The sequence below is a fragment of the Acinonyx jubatus genome, chromosome C1 (assembly GCF_027475565.1).
Source record: "Acinonyx jubatus isolate Ajub_Pintada_27869175 chromosome C1, VMU_Ajub_asm_v1.0, whole genome shotgun sequence".
Lineage (NCBI taxonomy): Eukaryota > Metazoa > Chordata > Mammalia > Carnivora > Felidae > Acinonyx > Acinonyx jubatus.
The window spans coordinates 38,015,759-38,038,529 of record NC_069381.1 but is presented as its reverse complement, the minus strand read 5'-3'; the positions used below and the strand labels follow the sequence as shown (position 1 = coordinate 38,038,529).

Below are 22,771 nucleotides of genomic sequence, written 5' to 3'. Positions count from 1 at the left end.
GGGAAGTGAACAATATAGGGGCCTGCTGGAGTTTTCTATAAATTAGGCTACAGAGTTATATGGTTAAGGATGCTTTCCGTTAAAGAAACAAGGACTAATTCCAGCCACTTAAGCAAAAAGGGAATTTATAGGAAAGATCACATTTGGAAAGCAAACAATTAATAGACTGGCTTTGGGAGGCAGAAAATTGGCTCTTGGCAGAAGTAATCTACTTCTGTACCATGGTGGCACTGCTGTACACCTGACTTCCTGGGGGAAGTGGCTGTTGCCCGAGTCTGGTTTCCTGTTGCTGCCCTGGCTGGCAAATCACAAAGAGAGAGCATGTGGCTCATCTGGTCTTCTGTGGGAGGAAAAAAGGCACCACCATAGTCTCATCATCTGTAATGTTGGAGGAGCATACTCTTCCCAACCCTGTCCCATCTAATCATAGGGTTAGATGCTGGGCATTCCCCCAAGGAAAACGGGCAAATGCCTACTACATTAGGAACATGGACATGCACTCTGATCTGCCTGATTCCCAGACTGGAAGAAAAGATATGGGGTATCCCTGACCACTGCTGTCTACTGCCCATTCCAGGCCCCTGTACACTGCAAACTTATTAGTCTATGTCACTCCTATAGGATGTAGAACAAAATAATAACAGAGGCACCTGGGTGGCTCAGTCAGTTGAGCATCTGACTTTGGTTCTGGTCATGATCTCGTGGTTCTGTTTCGGATTCTGTACGTCCCTCCTTCTGCCCCTCTCCCGGTCATGCCCTGTCTGTCTGTCTGTCTGTCTCTCTCTCTCTCTCAAAAATAAATAAACATTAAAAAAATAATAAAAATAAAAATAAAACAATAATAAAATGTTCAACAAAACAACAACATAACATTTTTAAGTTGTTATTATATGTCAGAACCCATGCTAAATTAAGTTCAATACATGTGTTTATCTCATTTAATCCTCACAATATTGTCCTGAATTATAAGTGGACATAAGCCTGGAGCATATCTTCTTTCTCCTGTTAGCCTATGTTCTTAAAGGCCAGGAATGAAGTCTGCTTGTGAACCAGTCCTGACATCACCTCTTTTCTCTCAAGCACTTTGTCTGTAACCTCTCTGGGTTTCAGTTTCCACATCTGCAAAATGGGAATAGTAATAGCACCACCCTCATAACATTAACTTCAGTTACGTATTTTGTATCTGGTAAAGTACTTAGTTCTTGAGACCAGAGTAATGTCCGCAAATGTTCTCTTGATTGTGTTTGCTTCATTGGGTGATGATGTTGTAACCTAGATGTAGGGCTATCTCTGTTCTTACTCTGCAAGCAGTAAAAAGCCAGCATCAGCACCGGGTTGATCTCAACACAGCAATACAAAATATAATAATAATAATAATAATAATAATAATAAAACTCTTTGCCAGGAATTCAAAGCCCTTCACATTTCACTGCCACCTCCCTTTATAGCCTTACCGTCACCACCTGCCCACTACATACTCTATGACTTAGCCAAACCAAACTGTCCACTATTCCCCCAGTATCCTGGGTGGATTCACAGTTCCTTTCTTTGCTTCTATATTTCCTTTCGCCCCCAACACCTGGAAAAATTCTATTCATCCAGCAAGTCTCAACTCAAATGACTTCTCCTCAATGATGCCTTTCCCCATGTGCCTCATGAAACGTTAGCTATTCTCCTACAGGGTTCCGACAATGCTTATTTTAAGTGACAAGGGGAAATTTTTATTTACCACCCCCCATTTTTACCCCAACCATCTTGAAGGAGAGGTAGATTCCCAGTACAATCCTTTATTTTTCTGAGTAGGGTGATAGATGGGGGATAGAAATTTAATAAATTGAGAGAGGGTTAAACTATATTGCTTAAGGAAAGAGAGGAGCTTGGAGGATAAGATGGGGGTGTAAAGTAGTGAATCAGAGGGATAGAGGAGAAAAAGGAGGACAACTGAGGCTCAGAAGACAAAGAGAATAATACCCATCAGTTTTGAATCTGGTTAAAAATCTGCAAAGAGCAGACTTTTATCCTGTAGGTGATGAAGACCTATAGATGAATCTTGATTAGGAAAGCAAGCCAGTCAGATCTGTGTGGGAGACAGTCTGGGGATTATAATAGGATGGCCTGGAGAGAAGGAAAGTGGCAATTAGAATTGTGAGCAACCACAGAGTTTCAGGAACTTGTACCTCAGCCTGGGCTGGGCTGGAGAGTACCTAGAGTGTGTGAAGGCCTGGTGGATGGTGGCATGGGGACAGAGACCTGGAGGTGACATCTCTTCCCAAGTGTAAGCAGGGCTTTGAGTAGATCTGAAGTGAGAAAAGGAGGAAGAGGGAAGAGAAGAGAACCAGAAGCCATGATTGCACTTGTCCTAGTGAGGTTATTTAATGTGCTCAAGGGAGAGTATGGAGAAGGTGGTCAGGATAGCCTCCACTGAGCTGGTGACATTTGAACACAGATTTGAAATAAGTAAGAATGAGTCATTAAGATATCTGGAGGGAGAGTATTTGGGCAGAGGAACAGCCTATACAAAAGCCCTGAGACAAGATGCACCTGGTGTGGTGAAGGAACAGTGAGGACTCCAGCATCTGGCACAGAGAAAGCAAGAGGGATGGTGGTAGGAGCTGAAGTCAGAGAGGTTGGCAGAGAAGGACCACATGGGGACTTGTAGCTTGTGGGGGGCTTTACTCTGCATATAATAGGGACCATTTGAGGAAAGGGACATAATTTTACTTATGTTTTAGAGGATCACCCTGGATGTTTAGTGGAAAATGGGGGTGTAAGGGGAAGATAAGGTGAGAGGTGGGCTGGGAGGATGTCAGGATGGAAATAAGACCAGGTAAGAGATTATTACAATACTTGGGACCTTGGTCCAAGCTCAAGGTAATATCAATGGAGGTGATAAAAAGGTGTTGATTCTTAATACATTTTGAAGGTAGAGACAATGGGTTACCTATGGGTAGGAGACAGAGGAATAATAGGGACACCAGTGACTTCAGCCTGAACATTTCTTTCTACTGCTCTGTGTAACACATCTACATATATCTGTGGTCTCAGAGAGTGGATACTGAAGTCAGACTCGTCGACAGAAATATCTGAACTTCTCTGTGACTCAGCTTCTTCTTATGTAAAGTGGGAATTATAACAGTAGTGGCTTCATAGGGTTGTTGAAAACATTGGATGAATTAATGCATGTAAAATGTTTAGAACTGTCTCTGGCAAAAAATAAAGGCTAGATAAGTGTCATAATGATTGTTCCTATTTCTAACTGTATTTTGGTAAGTGAGAAGCTTGGTTTGTCCTGTTCATACTGACTCTGACTTTGGGTATTACCCAGGTGCTCTCTAATGGGGTTTGACCTGAACCGTCACTGGCTGGATCCCTCTCCGTGGGCTCACCCTACCCTACATGGAGTGAAACAGCTCATCATCCAGATGTACAATGACCCAGTGAGTAACCAAACCCATTCGGCACCTGCTGGTTTTATGCCTTAATCTGGGAAAGGGCAGTGTTGTGCTGGGGATATCTACTAGGAGCTACAAATTAGGAGTGCAGGGTCAAACCAGGGTGGGTATTAGGCCTGCTGGTCTCATCTCTAAATGAGTAGCTTCCCCTCCCTTCACAAATACTGGGTTCAGTTGGGTTCAGGAGGTCTCATGGGATAAAGGAAATATATTGAAGCAGATTCACATTTGTCAAGGCTCTTTGGCTATAAGCAAAAGAAATACAACTTGAAATATGCAAAATAGAGAATTTATTACAAGAGTTCCAGAATACTGTAGACTGGCCCCCCTCCCCTGTAGGAGACAGGTGTCAAGTGTCACATCTAGTGACTCCCATCGCTGGAGAGTGATTCGCTCTCATTTTCTAGTTCCAGTTCCAAAAGGACCATGACTGGCCTAGTTGGGAGGACATGCTACCACTGGGCAAGTCAACTGTGGCCCCAGAGGCAAGCGTATGTAAGACAGGACAGCCTCACTGGAACCACATGGTTGGACTTAGGGGCTATGGTGGTGGTGGTGGTGGTAGTGAACTTGTTCCCAGAGAAGAGGGCCTGCTATTCCAGAAAGAAGGAGAACAATGGGTGTCCATATTGAGTTTTCTCATAGGGGTAAGACTTTTAAGAAATAGAAGACATTGGGGTTTCATAGGTTAGAGAAAGGAGGACGACCATAGTCATTCTATCTCTGAAGAGCTATCAGAGAGGACAGGACAGACATCTTCTGGGTGGAGGCCAAAGGTAGAGGTAAGGCCTGTAGAGAAATAGAACTTTTTAGCATTTAGAGCTGCCTGAGCCAGAGTGGGTGTAGGAGCTGTGAACTTTGCCTTACTAAAAGTGTTCACCTTGAAGCTAAATGACACTGTCAAAATGGCGTATAGAGGAGATTCAGTTGGAAGATGCTGTAGTGAGATGGCATGTGAGTCTCTTCTAACTTTGATGATTGTGATTTCATGATCCCTTGATTTCCATAGCCCCTAAATTTTTTTCTGATCTGGCTGGTTATAGATATTCAATAACTATTGGTTGAATTGAATTGGATTAACTATGGCAAATCGTGTTATGCCAACTGTAATGTGGTTTATAGATAGAAAACAGTTATTCACTGAGGGGACTATGAGGAATGGCTTTAAAAAAAAAAAGACATGGGACAGTGATAAGGTAGGAGCCATTGAACAAAATGGTATTTTAGATGAATCCCTGAGGAGAGAAGTGGGGGGCGAGGCATGGAGGAGGAACCAAAGCGAAGGGGGTTAGGTTTGCTAAAGAGAAGAGGCTTCAGCCTGCCATTGCTATCATCAATTGGAAGTCATTGGTTTGCTCACAAACAACTGGGCACTCGTCCATGCTATAGAGCATAAATCAGGCAAGAATGAGTGACAGAGATATGTAGACACTTTCTGTGCCATGAATAGGTTGCTCATCAGCTGGCTGGAACTTAATAAACACATGGGGAGGCTGAGCTCGTTGCATAAGCTGTGTTGTTCCTGACAGTCCACTCCTTTAAGTCCTAAGCAAGAACAGGGAGCACTAACCTGGGAGTCAAGGATCCCAGCTCCCTCCACCTCTTCTCTTTTCCCCACCCCTCTCTCCCTGCCCAGGCTTTTATTCCAGTCTTGCCTTCCTTATTTCTACAAACATTTATCAAGTAGTTTCTACATACTAGGCATTGAGGCTTTTTCTAGTAGTGAACAAAACCCTAACCCTTGCAATCTGCAGGGAAATAGACATTAAGTAAGTAAATACTGGTAAATACAGATTTACAAATTGTGTGTGGAGTTACGGGGGGATAAAAAAGCACCGAGAATGTAACCTGTGGGTAGGATGGTTATAAGTTTTGGCTTGCCTGGGGCAGTTCCCACTTATACCTGTTGTCCTAGAGTATGAACAGTGCCCCCTTTCGCTCTTAGAAGTGTCCCAGTTTGGATGATAAATTATACCGTCTCTCTACTTAAAAGCTATGTAAAAGCACTTAGCAGAGTACCTCATGTGTAGTAGATCCTCAACAAACATTATTTGGATTGGATTAAAAGTCACATTTGACTTTAAGGGACATTGTGTCCAATTACAGACACTGCAGTACCCAAAAGCATCTGCCCTAATAGCTTTAAATGCTTTCTACTCCTGACCTTCACTGTTGCGCACATCATCATAATCACTCAACCCAAAGCTGTGTGAACTGCCAGGACAGCTTCTGGCCTTGTTTCTAAATGCTCACAGCCTCACTCCTTCATCCCAGTGGCCTTCTGCTTGACAGAATCAGCAAGCAGGGGATCAGCAGATCCTCACTGGTGGGCAGGGACTATGTCTGTGAGCATCGTCGTTCCTCACCGAACCCATTCAGGTTCTAGCTGGATGCTGGGAATAATCAGAGCTGCTGTCCACCCCTAAGGAGTTCACAGCCTGGTAGAGACAGGTATTTACAGGCAGTTATTCCAGGTGCACTTGTAGAGGGAGGCACAGGGGCTGTGGGAGCCCATGGAAGGAACCCAACCCAGGAGACCACACCTGAGCTGATGCGTGAAAGATTCCCAGGGCAGGGGAAGCTTTCCAGGAAAAGGAGACATCTGTGCATCCGCTTTGAGAGGGAGGCACCCTCAGGAGATTTCCAAGTCATTCAGTGCGGCTAGTACTAGGAGCAGACAGAAGGGCAGAGAGGGTTATGATACAGGGTGCAATTTGGACTTTTAAGCAGGGAAATGATAGGATCAGGTTTGCATTTCAGAAAGACCCCTCTGGTGTCTATAAGGGGGCCATTTTGGAGGGTCAGGGGGCCAGGCTAGAGGATGGAGACCAGTAGAGCTTACTGCTATAGGCTTGGAGAGACATTATGGAGGGAGATGAGGTCAGCTTAGTGCCTGGCTGATTGGATGGGAAGGGGTCTTGCATGATGCCCATCGTTTGGCCTGGACAGTGGAGTGGATGTGGTACCCTTCCTGAGATGAGAACTCAGGAGGGGCAGCAAGCCTGGGCACAAACTTTAGACATGTTGACTTTGAAGTTGAGCAAAAGTAATATGTCCAACCTACACTGTGAGTCTCAGGCACGAGCTCTTCTGTGTCCCCAACTGACAACAGGAGCCTGGTGTCCTGTGTTGATGATGGCATTTACTTCAAAGGCTGCTTTCCTAGCCCTTTGCTCACTAAGCCCTTTCCCCCACTCTATGGGTCTTGGAAACTTAGTGATGATCTTGACCATGGAGTATTTCACCCAGAGGACTGTACTGGATCTCAGACATAAAATGTTTTATGCCCCACTCCTGGGACAGCTCCCTGTGGACAGCCTGGCCTTTGTTTACCAGTTGTGATGAACTGTCCCCTAGGCAGAGTCTGGCTGATTCATCTCAGAGTCGCCAGTGCCCAGCAGGGACCCAGCTCTGAGCAGGCACTCAGTGTAAATGCTGAGCAAATGATGAAGTAAACCAGAGCCTCTGTGAGTTGGTTTTAATATGATTTCCCTGATGAAAAGAAGCAACTGGGCCGTATTACCTCTCCCCAGTCTCACCTCCCACTCAGAGTGTCCCGGATGCTGCCACCACCATCCATGTGTCCTCTTTTCCTGAAGACTCTGGTGTATGGACATAAAGCCTCTCCTAGGTTTCCCTGCAACCTGCTGAGATTGTCCTAAACTCTCAGGGACAAAACCTGAGATGGTACTACCTGCTCTGGTTCCCACGACACAGGCTTCTGGTCACCTTCACTAACATGCTCCATTAGTTAGCCTCAGTGCCCACCCCATTCTACCCACCATTGAACTTGGCTTTCTCTGACAACCCAGAGCCCCCTCAGATCCCTGGGTTTCAGTCTTCCCACCGTCCAAACATGTCTTACTCGGGAGCTGCTCTTCGACATTTCATCACCTTCAGTGGTGAAGACCAGGGGAGCCAGTTCCATCTCTGCTCTATATCCAGGTTTCTCCTTTCCATTCTGAAGTTAGGTCTGAGTACTCTACCTCTTCCCCAGGTAATTAGCCCCAGAAATGACATCACCTTTCAGGTGAGAGCTCACCCCTACCCATGGAAATTTGGCTTTATCCTGGCACACGCACCATCAGCCACACAACCAGAGCCACTTGCACACAAGAGCACACACAGGGCCCTTCTCTCTAACCTATGTCCAGTTACAATCTTAAAAAGTTAAGCCCATTTACGAATGAGCTTCCTAGGACCACCCATCTATAAGTCTACTAATACCTAATGATGTGAGAGGCACACCCAGAGAAGTGTTCGGCAAAGATAAACAAAAAAGCAGGTGTTGCTTTAAAATGCTCAGTTACTTGAATGAAATGCACATTTCTCAATGCATGGGCAAGACCCTCTGTAACCTCTGGGGTCATAGAGATTAATGGGGCAGGATCTCAGGTCAGGAAGAACTCATAATCTGATAGGAAGTCCAGACTCTTAAGAACAATTTTAATCCAAGGCAGCCAGGAAGGTGTGCTATGGTAGAGAAAATGCAATGCTTTGGAAATATGGGGTTGGGAGAGATTCATCCAATATGTGTGGTGTCTGAAGGATGGTTTTCTCAAGGATTTTGGACTGGGCCTCTAGCAATGGCGGCTATAGTTTAGGGGTGAGGGAGGTTACAGGGAAAGGGGAGAGGGCATTCCAGGGAAAGCTCTCACAGAAGTGAGAGAGGCCTCAGCTGCTGAGCTGGTATGCAGGATTTATGACAGGCAGCGCAAGAGGGCAGTGTGAGAGGCAGATGGGAAGAAGCTCATGGGTGAGTGAACATGGAGCAAAGGAATTTGGCTTCTTCCTATGGCCCCGTGCTCTCTTCTCATTAAAATCAAAGTCTTAGGCCCTCTTTTGCATTGATTTTTGAGACTATAGATGCTGGTGAGGATGTGGAGAAACGGGAACCCTCTTGCACTGTTGGTGGGAATGCAAATTGGTGCAGCCACTCTGGAAAGCAGTGTGGAGGTTCCTCAGAAAATTAAAAATAGACCTACCCTATGACCCAGCAATAGCACTGCTAGGAATTTATCCAAGGGATACAGGAGTACTGATGCATAGGGGCACTTGTACCCCAATGTTCATAGCAGCACTCTCAACAATAGCCAAATCATGGAAAGAGCCTAAATGTCCATCAACTGATGAATGGATAAAGAAATTGTGGTTTATATACACAATGGAATACTACGTGGCAATGAGAAAAAATGAAATATGGCCTTTTGTAGCAACGTGGATGGAACTGGAGAGTGTGATGCTAAGTGAAATAAGCCATACAGAGAAAGACAGATACCATATGGTTTCACTCTTATGTGGATCCTGAGAAACTTAACAGAAACCCATGGGGGAGGGGAAGGAAAAAAAAAAAAGAGGTTAGAGTGGGAGAGAGCCAAAGCATAAGAGACTGTTAAAAACTGAGAACAAACTGAGGGTTGATGGGGGGTGGGAGGGAGGGGAGGGTGGGTGATGGGTATTGAGGAGGGCACCTTTTGGGATGAGCACTGGGTGTTGTATGGAAACCAATTTGACAATAAATTTCATATATTAAAAAAAAAATCAAAGCTATGGAACAAAACACCACTTGTTAGGAATATTCCAAGCACACACCCTCTCTCAATCTTAAGAATCAGTGTAGTCAATGGAAAGCCATCAAAAACATTTGAGCAAGGGAGACAGAGATCAATGAATAGTATTTCCATCCACTCAGTCCCCCAATTTAAAAACTTAAGTCATTCTAAAATTTAAATCCAACTGGATCTCTCCCCGCCTGATTAAGACTTTTCAATGACTCCCTATTACTTGTGGAATAAAGGCCAACGTTCCAGGAGTGCTATTCAAAGACATGCCTCATGCATATCCAGCACGTAACAGAGAACATGGCACCAGAGAGAATATTATGTTGAATGACATATGCTTTAGAAACTTACGAAAGCTGCAGTGTGGAGAGTGGATCAAAGGAGATGAGACGAAATGAAAGGAGAGAGTCCCGTTCAGTGCTTATTCCAGTAGTGCAGGTGAAGGACAATGAGATCTGAACTGGAGAGTGGTGAGCACAGCTGCTAAGAAGACTCCCTAAGGACTGACAGTGGGAGGTGAGTGGGTCCCCTCCTGCCCTTTCTTTTGCCCCCCGAGTCCCCCAAGAACCCAAGGGTTGCTTTTGCGAGGGGCTTCTATGCTCCAGGGGCGGGGGGCAGGGGGTGGTGGTGGGGATTCCTCCTTTTTCCTGGAGGAGAAAGGCCTGTGTTGCTATAACAACTTGGCTGTAGCTCTTAGACAGATCTGTTTCCTTAAATCATTTAAGGAAAATTAGCTGCCATAACAACATGGAGCAGTTTTTAAAATAGAGCAACACAGGGCCGGGTTGTTTGTTTTTTTTTTTTTCCTTGCTTGCCTCCTGTAGTCCTCAAGATAAGCTGCTCTCTTTCTGTCAAATAAATAAATAAGTTATAACACATCTGCATGGCAAACAGAGCAGCCGGTGGCATGGTCATCTAACACACACAGAACCGGCACTGATTCATACTACACAGAAAACACACACACACACTCACACAGTCACACAATGTGGAGATGTGCAGAAAATGCCTACATTCACATACCGAAAACAGAAAATATATGCATAAAAGCACCATGGACACGGTGCATACAAGACAGACACATAGATAGGTGTCAAGTTATACGTGATCACACATGGAACATACACACAAACACACAGCTAGGCAGTCTCCCCACCCAGTCAAAATGGCAGGAAGCGGCCCTTGAGGTCTGCTCTTCGCATGGGCAGAGGTTTCACAGGGTCGCCAGACCAGAAGGCCCTGAGATGGTAGCTCCTCACTAGAAACCAGGGGGTGCCTGTGTGTTCATACCTGACAGCCTGGGAGAGGAGCCTTGCTGCTGGAAAGGGTAAACCCACCTTGGCAAGCAGGGGGGTAGAAGGTTGGGGGCACTCCATCCCCACGCATGTACACACTTAGGGGCAAACCAGGAGAGGAGGCCACAGCCATGGCCTTGGGCTGGGAAAATACTCCCCCTGTGGCAGGGTGCTTATCACCCCCTAGGAGGAGGCTGTACCACATCCCTAGGGCATTTGCAGACTGTCTCCCTGAGGCCTCAGGAGCTCAGGAATCTGGACTGTAGGTTCCCAAGCTTTTGTTGCATCCACATGTCTCCGGCTATATTACCCCAAAGATCCCCTGCAGGGAGCAGCTAAAGCCTGTGAAGAGAGACTGAGAATACTAGCCAGCCCCCACCAGAGTGGCAGAACCACTAATTTGCTTGGTGCTCTTAGGCAAGTCTCTTCCCTTCTCTGGGCCTTTCACTCCCCACACCTGCTCCCACCCCACCTCACCCCACCCCAGTATATACACTGTAGGGATTGAAGGATAGACTCCCCAGGGCCCATCTGGCTCCAACAGTCTGTGTCTCTGCATCATCTTGGAGTTGTCTGTTGGTTGTGAAGGCTCCCCTGATGGGTGAGATTTCCATGACAAGGCACAAAAGTCTGGCTGCTGCCAGAGAAGGACAGCCTGGAGTGAATGCCTCTGAAGGTGCTTAGCACATGGCAGATGTTCTGTAAGCATTTGTTTCCTGAGCCCCAGTGTGCCCATCAGGTAGAAGGGAAGAATAAGCCCTGGCCTGTTTACCCACAGGATGGAGAGATCCGATGTATGCGAATGTAAAGCGTTTTATCAAGGTGAAGAAGGACTATTGCCCTGGGTAGGGTGAAGAGAAATGCCCTGTTGAAGTGTCCAGACTACAGCCAGCTGCCAGAAGTTTCACAAGGGATAGACTAGATGCACTCACACCACAGCCATAGATCACACACGCCAGTCTACTCAGCTATCTTTCCACACCTACCAACATGGCCCAGGAAATCAGTAAATAGCCACCAGGGGAAAGGTTCAATGTGGAAGTAAAGAATGAAGGTAAATATAATACTGTACAGGGGGCTCTGAGAACATAGGGGACTTTGGGTTCATGAAATTTTTACAGTTTTTTCCTACAATAGTCTGAGACGGTTTTGAAACTTTAAGAAATTTTAAGGGAAAATCATTATTTTTCTAAAGGGCAACTTCTCCCATCTGTGATAAAAGGCATGGTTTTTCTATCTCTCTAGATCATAACTTTGACTCTGGCAGCAAGCAGGGTAGAGAGGGATCTCTCACTTCAGAGTAATATTCCTGTCAGGGTGGTTGTTTCCTTCAATTTCTCTAACATCTTTTCATCCTGAAAGACTCTGGATACTTCTCATCAAGTAACTAGGTACATATTGTTTCAATGGCACGGAGATCAGCAAAGCTTCCAGAAGTTTCCCTTTGAGCCAGCTCAACTAAACTCTTGTATCTCATTTTCCTTATTTGTAAACTGGGATTAGCAATGCCCATCCCATGGGATTTCTCTCAGGATAAGATAATATGTATATAAATAGCCGTTAATGGTAGGTATATGAGAAATGGAGCCACTAGTATTTTATGCATTTGGCCATTACAGCACTTACCTCACTGTTCCCACTGTCCCCCGCTCCCATACCCCACCACAGACTGTGATTCCATTGAGGTCTTAGACTTCACTTTAGCCATTTGTGATCCCCGATACCCAGGGCACAGGCCTTCCATGAATGTGTGTTGGGTGAGAGAGAGAGGAAAGACAGGCAGGGAAGAAGAAATCTGCTCAGCAAGACCTAGAATTAACATCTGAACAGGGTTCTGAAGAATGGATGGGAATTTGCTGAGTCAAGAGCAGGAAGAGTATTTCAAGTCAAGAGACACACTAAGTCACTCTCCAAATCCTACTTAATCCTCAGAACCCACCTCCAGGCCCACTTTCTCTAAGATTTCCCTGAACCCTTTGGCCCACAAAGGTTTTTGTTGCTTTGTTCTTCTATCATCAGACTTTGCTTCTTTCATCTAGTAGTTTATTCCATAAACACACAGGGGGTGTATTCTGTAGGCTTGGTGCCATAGTAGCATCTCCTCTGACTTCCTCTGGATTCCAGTTTCTCAGCTAAATTGCAAACCCTTTCAGAGCCAAGGATCTGCCTTTACCTCCCTGCTCCCCTGGGCAGGGCTGGCCACTCACTGGTAGCTCAGTGAGAACCTCTTCAGCACTGATTAAAATGCAGTCTCTCTAGAGGGTGGTTGTTAGGATTTCTATATGCATCCCACAGCGCTGGGTACACCCCTGGTTAAGCACACATCCTGCTGTGTTCTTGCGGTGGTTTTCCTGCCTCCTTTAGACTGAGCTTCTCAAGGACAGAAACTCTGTCTTTTTCAGCTTATACCTCAGTTACCTGGCAGGGACTCACCCTTACTTAGTAGGCCCTTGATGAACGTTTGGGGAAATCTTGTTAGCCACTTCATCTGACACAGTGTTTCCCAGAACGATAGCACGAAAGCATCCCAGGGAAATCAATGGCACCCTCGACTTTCAAACCCCTACACTTCTCTCTCACTGTATTGCATTTCTGTTGACTCACCTTCTTTCCTTTATTTTTTGCCCCTGCTGATCCCTTGTCACTAAGAGCTCCCATGTATGGAATTTTGTTCTCAAGCTTACAAATTCAGAAATTCTAGAATGTTAGAATCTAGTCATGTAGGATCTGCTACCAATATCTGTTTAACTTACCCTGATTTCTAAATTAGACCAAGCTTGCTTCTCCATTTTCCCTATCCCATGATCACCCAATTATCCAGCCACAATGAGCTGAAAAGGAGTCTCTGTGGACAGTCCCAGAATAATCTCTTTTCACTTACCCTTCTCGTCTGGTATGTTATCTCTTCCAGGAGTTCCCAGTAACCTATCCCATCCATTTCTCACCCCCCAGCAAACTCCTCCCCTTAGGGCCCCTGGTTTGAGCAGGTTAGGATCAGCATACAGCCTGTTACCACCTTAGACTCTCAGCCTGACCATCCTATTACCACGTACAAGTCACATTTAAGATGTTTTGTGTTCGATGTGTGAGGAACTTCTCAGAGCGTTATTTTTGGCTGTTGCTGTTGGGAGGCTCTTGAGCCCAGGAAGAATTCATGCTGGTACATCAAATAGCATATTGCATTTCAGAAATTGGCCTTAGCCATGGGATATCAAGTAAGCCAGATGCCTAATTAGTCCATTATTTACCGTGGTGGAGAGAGCTGAATTCTGATGAAAGGAACCAGACTAATCACTGCTTCCAGCAAGAGGTGAACTGTTTAACCTTTCATCCAGAAATTGCCCCTATCCTCCAGAAGTTCTGATGCCCACCTCCCAAGCCCTGTCCTGGTCCCAGGTGTCTGGCTGTGAGACGTCTTATCAGCCCGGACACAGCCTGACCTTCTGGCCAATGAGGCTTCGTGCTATCCCACTCAGCAAGCCATTCCAGGTTCATATTCTTGTTCTCACTCCAAGACTAGTAAAGTATATAGATAAAAGAGTAACTTCCCTGCAATCTTCAAAAGAAAAAGGTTGTTCATTTATCCATTCAAAAAACATTTTCAGAGCCCAGGCACCGTATACTGGAAGACAAAGGCAAACAGGAAACAGTCGCTTCCCTCAAGGAACCGATGATCCAGAATAGAGAGTGGTTTTCAAACTGTTTTCAGAAAAACTGCAAGAGGTCTGGGGCTCCCATGGGTAGCTCCTCTCCATTTTCACCTGCGCGGTAGAATTTTGTGATTAAGGGCTCAGGTTCAGGCCTGGGGTTTAAATCTCATTTCAACATTCTATAGCTTTGCTGTCTTGGGCACGTCCTTTACCTTTGCAAGCAGCTGCTTCCTCCTTTGTAAGAGGTTGTTGTGAGGGTTAACAGAAGTGATTCCTGTGACTTGCTGAAGGCACTTTGCCAGGGATAGATATTCTCAACAGATGTTAACCTTTATCAGTTTATGACAAACGTGTTTGAATAAAGGATTCCATGGCCAGAGAAAGTTCACAAACCCCTGGTCTAGGACTTCCGCCTCAGGCTGAGGACCGCAGGCCAGGGTATTGAGCACTATGACAGGCGAGGGGCCTGGGTGCCACGTGGGAGAAACAGGTCATCGCCACTGGACTTGGGGTCAGGCCAGGCTTTCTGGGGAAGGTGACCTCTGAGGTGAGTTTTGAAGATAGACGAGGAGCTGTTTAGACAGACTGGGGAAGTGTTACAGGCAGAGGGAACAGCATGTGTGAGCATAAACCTATCAGGTGACTATACTCAGAATTCTAAGGAGTTTGGTGAGATGGACTGGGGGAGCATATGGAGAAGAAGTGGGAGGTGAGGAGAGGGGGTAGGCAGAGGCCAGTCATAAAGCCCAGGAAGCTTGGGCTTTATCCTGAAATCCAGGGAGCTCCCTATTAGGGAGTAGAAAGGACGCAGAATTCAAAAGGGAGAGGAAAAAAAAAATGTTACTCTGACTTTCTGGGGTTTTAAATACATTGTTCTGTTTGTAGCCTTGAGCCAGCAATTGTAGTACTACAAACCTAGACTAAAATAATTTGAAGTGTGAATAATGATTTATGCAAAAAAAAAAAAAAAAAAGTCCACCAAATCATTATTTATAAATAGTGAAAAACCAAGAAAAAAATCCAAATGCCTAACAGTGGGAAACTGATTAAGTGAATCACGATACATTCGTATAATGGATGTTTATGAAGAGTGTACAATATTATAAAAATGCTTATGCTATAATTTTAAATGAAAAGAATCAGAAGACAAAATTACATGTGTATTATGTGTTAAGACATATAACAACTAGGTTTAACACACACACAAAGGAATGGATGTAAAGTAGATGTTAACAGTGGCATTTCTGGGTACTAGGGTTGTTTCCTTCCTCTCTGCTTTTGTATATTTCCCAGCAATTTTCCACAAGTATATTTTAACTTTAAAACTGGAAAAAAATGTATGGAATGAGGAGGGAGGCCGGCCCCCCAGATATGAAGAGGGACCTCATTTTATAAAATAAAATAACCCTCAGAGACAGCTACTTGGTGCTGGGCCAGCCCCTAGGATTAGAGCCTGAGGAAGCCAGCCCAGCCCACATTAGAGAAAGACACTGGGGTCAGTTGATACCTATCTATGCATCTGTCTTCTGACTAGCCATCCTTTTGTCTGTCTTTCCACGCAACCATCCATCCATTGTACCTCTACTACCCTTTGCTCACAACTCCTATCCCAGAGGCACCCACGTCCAGGCTTCTAACATCCTAGGAAGTCTGCCAACTCTTGGCCCTCTTGGTAAGTGTAACAGGGACCTCACCACCCCAGAGCAAACCTCAGATTGTGCCCTTTCTTCCTACTTTGTTCTCATTCTGCTAAGTACCTTGGCCTTTAAGCACCACCCTGTAAGCAGGAAGGACAGGGGGCAGACCCTTTACTCTCCTAGGGACTTAGAGCAAGGACTGAGCAGTTAGCTGGACCAGCCTCCAGCTCCTGCACTACCTACCATCTCACCTCTCTCAGACTCTGTGGCCCGATCTGTGCAATGGGGTAATAGTCTTTCCTCATAGAGGCATTATAAGGTTAGAAAATGACACTACACGTAGTGTGGTATTTTCTAAGGCTGGTAAATTATAAGCACCCGATAAATGTTAGCGTTTATTCTTATTATAAACTCAAATCTATTAGTATATGGTAACTGATATTTCAATGTTAATTTCACAATTTCGATGTTAATTTCAGAACATTATCACCATCTATAAACTGTAGTATTTAAAAAATAGCTATAGCTCTGGTTATTAAAAGAGCATTGCAAGTAGGTCTTAAAAGAGAGCAAGCCCTCACTTTTCTCTGGGCTTCTCTGACCACTCCCCAACTCCCTCCCATCTGTGAGTCTTTTCTTCAGCTTGAGCTAATACCTTTAATTGCATGCCAGTAAGCTCAGTTCCAGGGGTGAGAGCCTTTCTCTCTCAGGGCTTCCTGTATTGGTCCGTTCTAATCCATTCTGGGTGAATTTTGCAGTTTAACCTTCAGAAGGCAAGAAGGCAAGATTTCTGTCACTTCTAGGGTTTGGGTATGTGCGCATGTCTGTGTATAATCCCTAAGGGATGACATCAGCAAGGATAGTTCCAAAATGAATACCGGAAACGTGACCCTCAGGAACCCTCCGGGGCAATTCCAGACCCTGAGTGTGGCCTGGAGCTGCTTTCAGGGGCTGAGGCTCAGGACCTGGGCTTGCTGGAAGGTGGAGTTTGGACCCTGATTGGCAGCTAAGTCTACTTGACAGAAATGGCCTCTCTCTGGCTGTGTCTACAGGGCCTGTCGAGGCTAAAGCTTTTCTTTAAACTCCTGGCACGACCAGCACACATACTCAGCAGTCAGAAAAGTTGACTTACTCAGGCTCCCATTCACAAATGGATACTTTCTTTCCGCTGGAGTTTAGCTCCAGGCTGTAACCTTGAAAAATCCTCTACCTGCCAAGGCATGTTCTTTAATAGACATCTTTGCCATGTGACTGGGTTTTCTGGAGTGGATGGGACAAATGAAGACAGCTTTTCAGGACCTTGGGGTGGGGGTGGGAGTAGGAAAGAGGGAAGGCGCTGTTATTTATTGAGCAGGTATTAAGTGCTTAGTCATTGTCTCATGTAATCCATAGCACAACCATATGAAATGGGCATCATTATCCCTGTTTCTCAGGTGAGAAAACTGAGGCTCAAAGTGAATGACACCTTCCACAACTCCCACCCCAACCATAATCTCCCCTGTTGCACACATTTATCACTCCACAGCACACTGATTGGTTTATGTGTTTGTTTTCTCTACTCGGCTGTGAACTCCTTGAAGGATAAAACTGTATCTCTCACCTCTGCGGTCTCGCCCAGGGCACAGTACCTAACACATTAGTAAAATGTCAGTCGCAAGAAGGAACAAATGAAAAGCGGTCAGAACCTTCAAGGTCATGGCAACTGGTAGTAGCAGTTGGAAACAGAAGATCTGCAGGAGCCCAGGGCCGACTTCTGTAGTGCCTCGGGTGAGCTGCTCCCCAGGGGAAGAGCAGCCTGCAGGAGGCTCAACATTTCCCAGGGGGTCTCCTCTTTCATTTTTAAAACACATGTAAATGGAGAACCTAGAAGAGAGGCATTCTATTGATTTACTTTTTTCTTGAATATGATGACACCTTTTAGTAGCAAATGTTCAGAATGGTCCCCATTGTCTTGATTCTGTTGATGTTGTAAATGGAATTCCAGATTTAGTCCATTACTTTGGATACCCTGCCCCTCCCTGAGAAGCACTTAGTTTGAGAAGTCCAAAATGAACTCCATGGGTTGAACATGACAGGTGAATTAGGAGTCGGGGTCTTATTAAAAAAAAAAATTAAAAAAAATTTTTAATGTTCATTTATTTTTAAGAAAGAGAGACACACAGAGAGACAAGAGTGTGAGCAGGGGAGAGGAAGAGAGAAGGACACACAGAATCTGAAGCGGGCTCCAGGCTCTGAGCTGTCAACAAAGAGCCCGATGTAGGACTCAAACTCACAGACCGCAAGACCATGACCTGAGCCAAAGTCGGATGCTTAACCGGCTGAGCCACCCAGGTGCCCCAGAAGTTGAGGTCTTAAATGGGGCTGGCTGATACCAATGCAGTCAAGAGGTTTGCACCTCAGGATGTCTCCTCTTTATCCACAGGGTGTGGGCACCACCTGAGGATGTCCACATTACTAACCTCTGATTTGGCCACTTTTGACCTTGAATTAGTAACTTAATTCCGGCCTTCTGGGGCCTCAGAGCTTACTTTGCCCTTTGTGGAGCCAGAGAAACTCAAGCTGCAAAAACCAAAGAGGTGCTCCAAACTAATCTTCCATAGGAAGAGAATATATAGAGAGAACACACAAGCCCAGGTCAGGAAACTGGCTTGCCCAAGGTTGCACAGTGAGAGTACTGTGGAGCTGGGACTCACACTCAGGTCCTCATGAGTTGTGTCAGATTGGAGCACATGGACTGTAGGCTAGGGATGAATCACTAGCACATGGGTCTTGTTATAATTATTTTCACTGATTTGTCACAGAAATGTATAGTTTTCAGAGCACAGTCACATACAAGCATTCATTTGATGGTGGCTGCAGTGTCATGAGGTAGAGATGATGTGTTTTGTTTTGCAAATGGGGAAACTAAGGCCTACAATTATTAAGTAATTTTCTGAAGAGACAGAGTCAGGGTTTAATTTTCATTCTTCCGAGTCCAGATGGCCCTCAGTCCAGCCCAGGGCCAAGCACACAAATATCAAAGGAAGAAGAGAGCAGGAGGAACAGGAAAAAAGGTTATGGCTCTTTTCTTCCTTTCAAAACACCCACATTCAGTGTCCTCTCACAGACCTCCAAGGTTTCCCCAAAAGCCTCTGAAGGAGGGTAGAGCATGAGTGGGTGAGGGAGGGAGCTCAGGGTCCAAGCAATGGGCAGGGCCAACTCAAGGCTAAAAAGTTGCCTTGCAGAAGTAGCAGGCTCAAGGCCAGAACAAGTCAAATCCTGAGGAACAAAGGGCCAGCCAGTGGGTTGGATGGCTACGGGCAGAGAAAGGGCAGAAAGACTTTCTGTGGGCATCGGTAGGAGAGATGACAGTTAAGACAAGAAATATTACATAGGCAAAGGCACATAGGAAGAAGAGAATAGCAGGAAGGAGGTGGGTCTGGCTGATGTAGGATGTCCCTTTGGGGAAGGAATGGATTTTTTAAAAAGTCATCAGATTCTAAAGGGCCTCAGAACACCAGGCTGAGATATTTGAGTTTTATCATTTGGGCCAAAGGGAACTATTGGAGGTCTGTGGGCAGGGAAAGTGTGGAAAGACAAGCATTAGCTCTGATTATGCAATCAGGACCAGCGTTTAGACCTCAAAACGGTGACCCCTTTAATCTGACAGTCTGCTTTGGTATAATTTGTTAAAAATGACAAAATGTCTCATTTTCCTGCAGTTCATCTTGACCTTTCTTAATATTAGAAAGTTAATTTCAGAAGGGAAATAAATGTATTAGTGTTGTCACAGTCATAAAAAGATGAATTCTGTGCTGTCAAGCTACTCTCTGAATGAATCCATCATGCTGTAAAATGGTTACCTTCCAAAACCCAACATCTTCTCAGCTCCCTCCCTCTTTCCCTCCTTCCCTTCCTCCTTCTTTCTTTCCTCCCTTCTCTCTTCTATCCCTCACTCCTTCCATCTGCTACCATATCCATGATGATGTGCTCTGGGGAGACAGAGATAAAAGACATGGTCCCTGCTCTAAGACAAGACACACTCTAGTGTGGAAGTCAGAGAAGGAAACCAGCCATTGTATGTGTCTAAATGCCATGAAAGGAAAGAGCTGAGAGCCAAGGGGGCAAAGAGAAGGGGCTATCCATTCTGCAGAGGGAACTCTTTTTAAATTAGGAAACCATGCCCATTAGTAGGACTTGGGTTGACTCTGTGATTAGGAGAAAAGACAGTAGGTAGGATCCTGAAACCTTGGATTCTGGCTGCATCTCTGAAATAGCACAGTTACTAGCTAGTGAGCGCCTTGATTGTAGTAAGTATTCCACATACATTATTTCACCTAACCTTCACATCCTTATCAAGAGCCTCGTATTGTTCCCACTTGCTCGAAAGAGGAAAAGGAGGCTCAGAGAGATGAAATAATTTGGCCCAACTGGGTTGTAAATCTTGCACATTGAGTTGACTCCAAAATTGGAGTGGCCTGCAACATACTGTGCTTCATCTCTAGCTAGCTAGAGAGAGTTCTTTCTTTTTTATTATATTACACGGTCTACTGTTATTAACTTTACTATACCAATTATACTTATTTCTTGGGTAACCTTGGAAAGCCCAGTTCTTTTCTCTGTCTGGATCTTAGGTCCCTGTTAGTTCAATGAAGAGATTGGACCAACCCTGATCTCCTCTGGCTGTAAGGAAACTCTTGCAATCTGAAGGCATGGTGTAAGTCAGTGCTTCCCAAACCTAATGTGCGGGAAACATCTTATTCAAACTCTTAAAATTCAAATTCTGTTCTGAAGGTCTGGAGTGGGATCTGAGAATCTACATTTCTAATAAACTGCCTGGTGATGCTGATGTTACTAGTTCAAGGACTCTGCTTTGAGTAGCAAGGGCATGACCTATGGTAGGACCAAACACTTGGGCCCAGGGTGGACCCACTGAGGTTGTGGGGTTAGGGTTCCTGAAAGAAAAGCAAGCAATGAAAGCAGTCTAACTCAGATCTGGTCAGCAAATGGAGTTCTGCATTCATTTTGCTACCGAGGATTTTCACTGTCTTGGGTTTAAAACCAGTGATTCTCCTGAGAGAGTAAAAGGAAGAAAATTGAACTTTCAAAATCTTGAAAACATTTTATCTGTCGTAACCACATCTGTTTTAGTTCAAGGTGCAGTCTGATGTTTTCCCCATAGCTCAGATTTCCATGTCAGAGGAGTATAGCAACAGAGCTCCTCTGGGGAGGTGACAATCTCCTTCCCTCCCCACACCTTGGTTTGTGTGGGGTTGCAGCTTCTTTACCAAGATGCATCAGCACACTTACAACTTCCTAAGGTATAATTTCCCAAAGCCCTTCAGGGACCCTCATTACCTTCTGGGTTAAGAGCCTCCAGCTTGACATTCAAAGTTTTAGACTCCTTCCTTTATGTTCCTTTGCATGAAACTTCTACTCTTATTCTAACTGCCTGTTCCTCCTTTACTAAAGGACACTTGACTCACCCACATTCACAGGCCACCCTTGTCACATCCATACCCACCCCTGCACCCTCACCCCACACACTCCTCTCTAACTGAGTGATTACCTTCCCTCTCTCTTCCCAGCTCTCAGGATTCTACGTAGCTTTCAGCTTTGTCTTTGCACCACCACTCCCAGGAAGACCTCTGTCATTGTCCCAGATATAAATGAGTGCTTATGTGGGCCCACAAGCTTTTTTATATCCTTCAATTCCGAGAAAAACCACATGAAGGAAAAGTCACCCCCATTTTATATATGAGCAAAAAGAGATATGGGGATTCCAACCCAGATCTGTTGCATTCCAAAGTCCTTTGCCCTCCCCCAGCATGTTATTTATGTCTCCTACTGTATCATCATACCCTCCTTTGGTTTAGAGCTACTTTTCTTCATGGTGAGAGGAAAGAGGGTGAGGTGGGCAGAATGGCCCAGATGACTGCTAGATGTAAGTGGGGGGAAGGATGCTAGGGGAACGCAAGTTAGGGGACCAGACGCACATTTGCGCACCTCTTTTCCATGGAAGAGCAAGCACTAGAGCCCTTCAGTGTATGCAAAACACTTTCCCTGGGTTATCTCACTTGAGTCTTAAGATTACCTTCTTTGGGCTATGTTTTGATGGATTCCTATGATTATTCTCAATACTACTGGGTCCCATTCAAGCCAGTTGAGACTGATGAGTTAGAGGCAATCAAATCCTAGCATGTCAGAGCCAGAAGGAAAATGAGAGATCCTCATTCAAATCTCTTCGTTTTACAAATGAGAAAATTAATGCCAGAAGGAAAGTGACCTCCTCAAGGTCACATAGCAATTTGGTGGCATAGATTGATTTTTGGCATTTACTGCATCTTTTTCCTGTAGCATCTTCTATTTCAGAACTAGGTGCCTATGGGTGAATACATATTGTAGTTAGTGCCATTGGTTCTTCATGGGGCAGAAGTCCGAGAAAGAAACTTGCCACGTCTGATTCATCTTTGTCTCTCTGCCAAAAGGTGGACTTCCACCGCCATTTTCTTTTCATCAGAAGGTGCTGGTTTTTCCTCCCGTACCATATACTTTTCAACTCTTTCTCTAATTATTTTGAATCCATTGAGTGCTTAAAATGCTCACAAACACAGCCCTTACTTGCATGGTCTGAATTCATAATCATTGCACCATTAGACGCAACTTCAACCATGAGAAGAACAGACTTCTACAAGAAACTGTGCTCTTTGCATCAGCTTTGCTGTGGTAATGACCCCAAGAGCTTGGGAGCTTATCACGGCAAACATTTATTCCATGCCCGTGCTACACGAGGGCTGTGAGGGAGTCAGCCGCAGCTCTGCCGGGCTGTGCACACCCCCATCCTTGCTTTTCATCTGGGGCCCAGGCTGAGTATTTCCCCATCTGGGATGGGCCATTTTCATGGCAGAGGGCAGAAATACAATCCTGCTCCAGGCTTCCACACAGGAGTGGCAAATGTCACGGCTGTTCATATTCCATTGGCCAAAGCATATCCCAAGGCCAAGGCCAAAGTCAGTGAGGTGGGGATATATGTAGACTCCTCTTGGATTCTTAGGCAAATAAATGACAGCAGGAGATCCCTTATTACAGCAAGAGAGAGAGTCAAGAACAAGGACTGAAATTACCTTGTTGCCCAATCAAAATATAGCACTTGCCCTTTTTGGTGCCCCAATTTCTTATCTTTAAAATGAGGATGTT

At 45.1% G+C, this 22,771-nt stretch overlaps 1 protein-coding gene across 3 annotated transcripts in view; it reads left to right on the top strand.

The window, feature by feature from the left end:
* The window catches only part of LOC106973620 (BEN domain-containing protein 5), a 1,423,832-nt gene that overhangs the window by 1,317,100 nt on the left and 83,961 nt on the right, over nucleotides 1–22,771 (top strand). For all 3 annotated transcript variants that reach the window (XM_027059241.2, XM_027059240.2, XM_027059242.2), the window contains exon 9: nucleotides 3,326–3,437. In XM_027059241.2, the coding sequence (XP_026915042.1) occupies nucleotides 3,326–3,437 (112 nt within the window). The remainder of the gene's footprint in view (nucleotides 1–3,325; nucleotides 3,438–22,771) is intronic.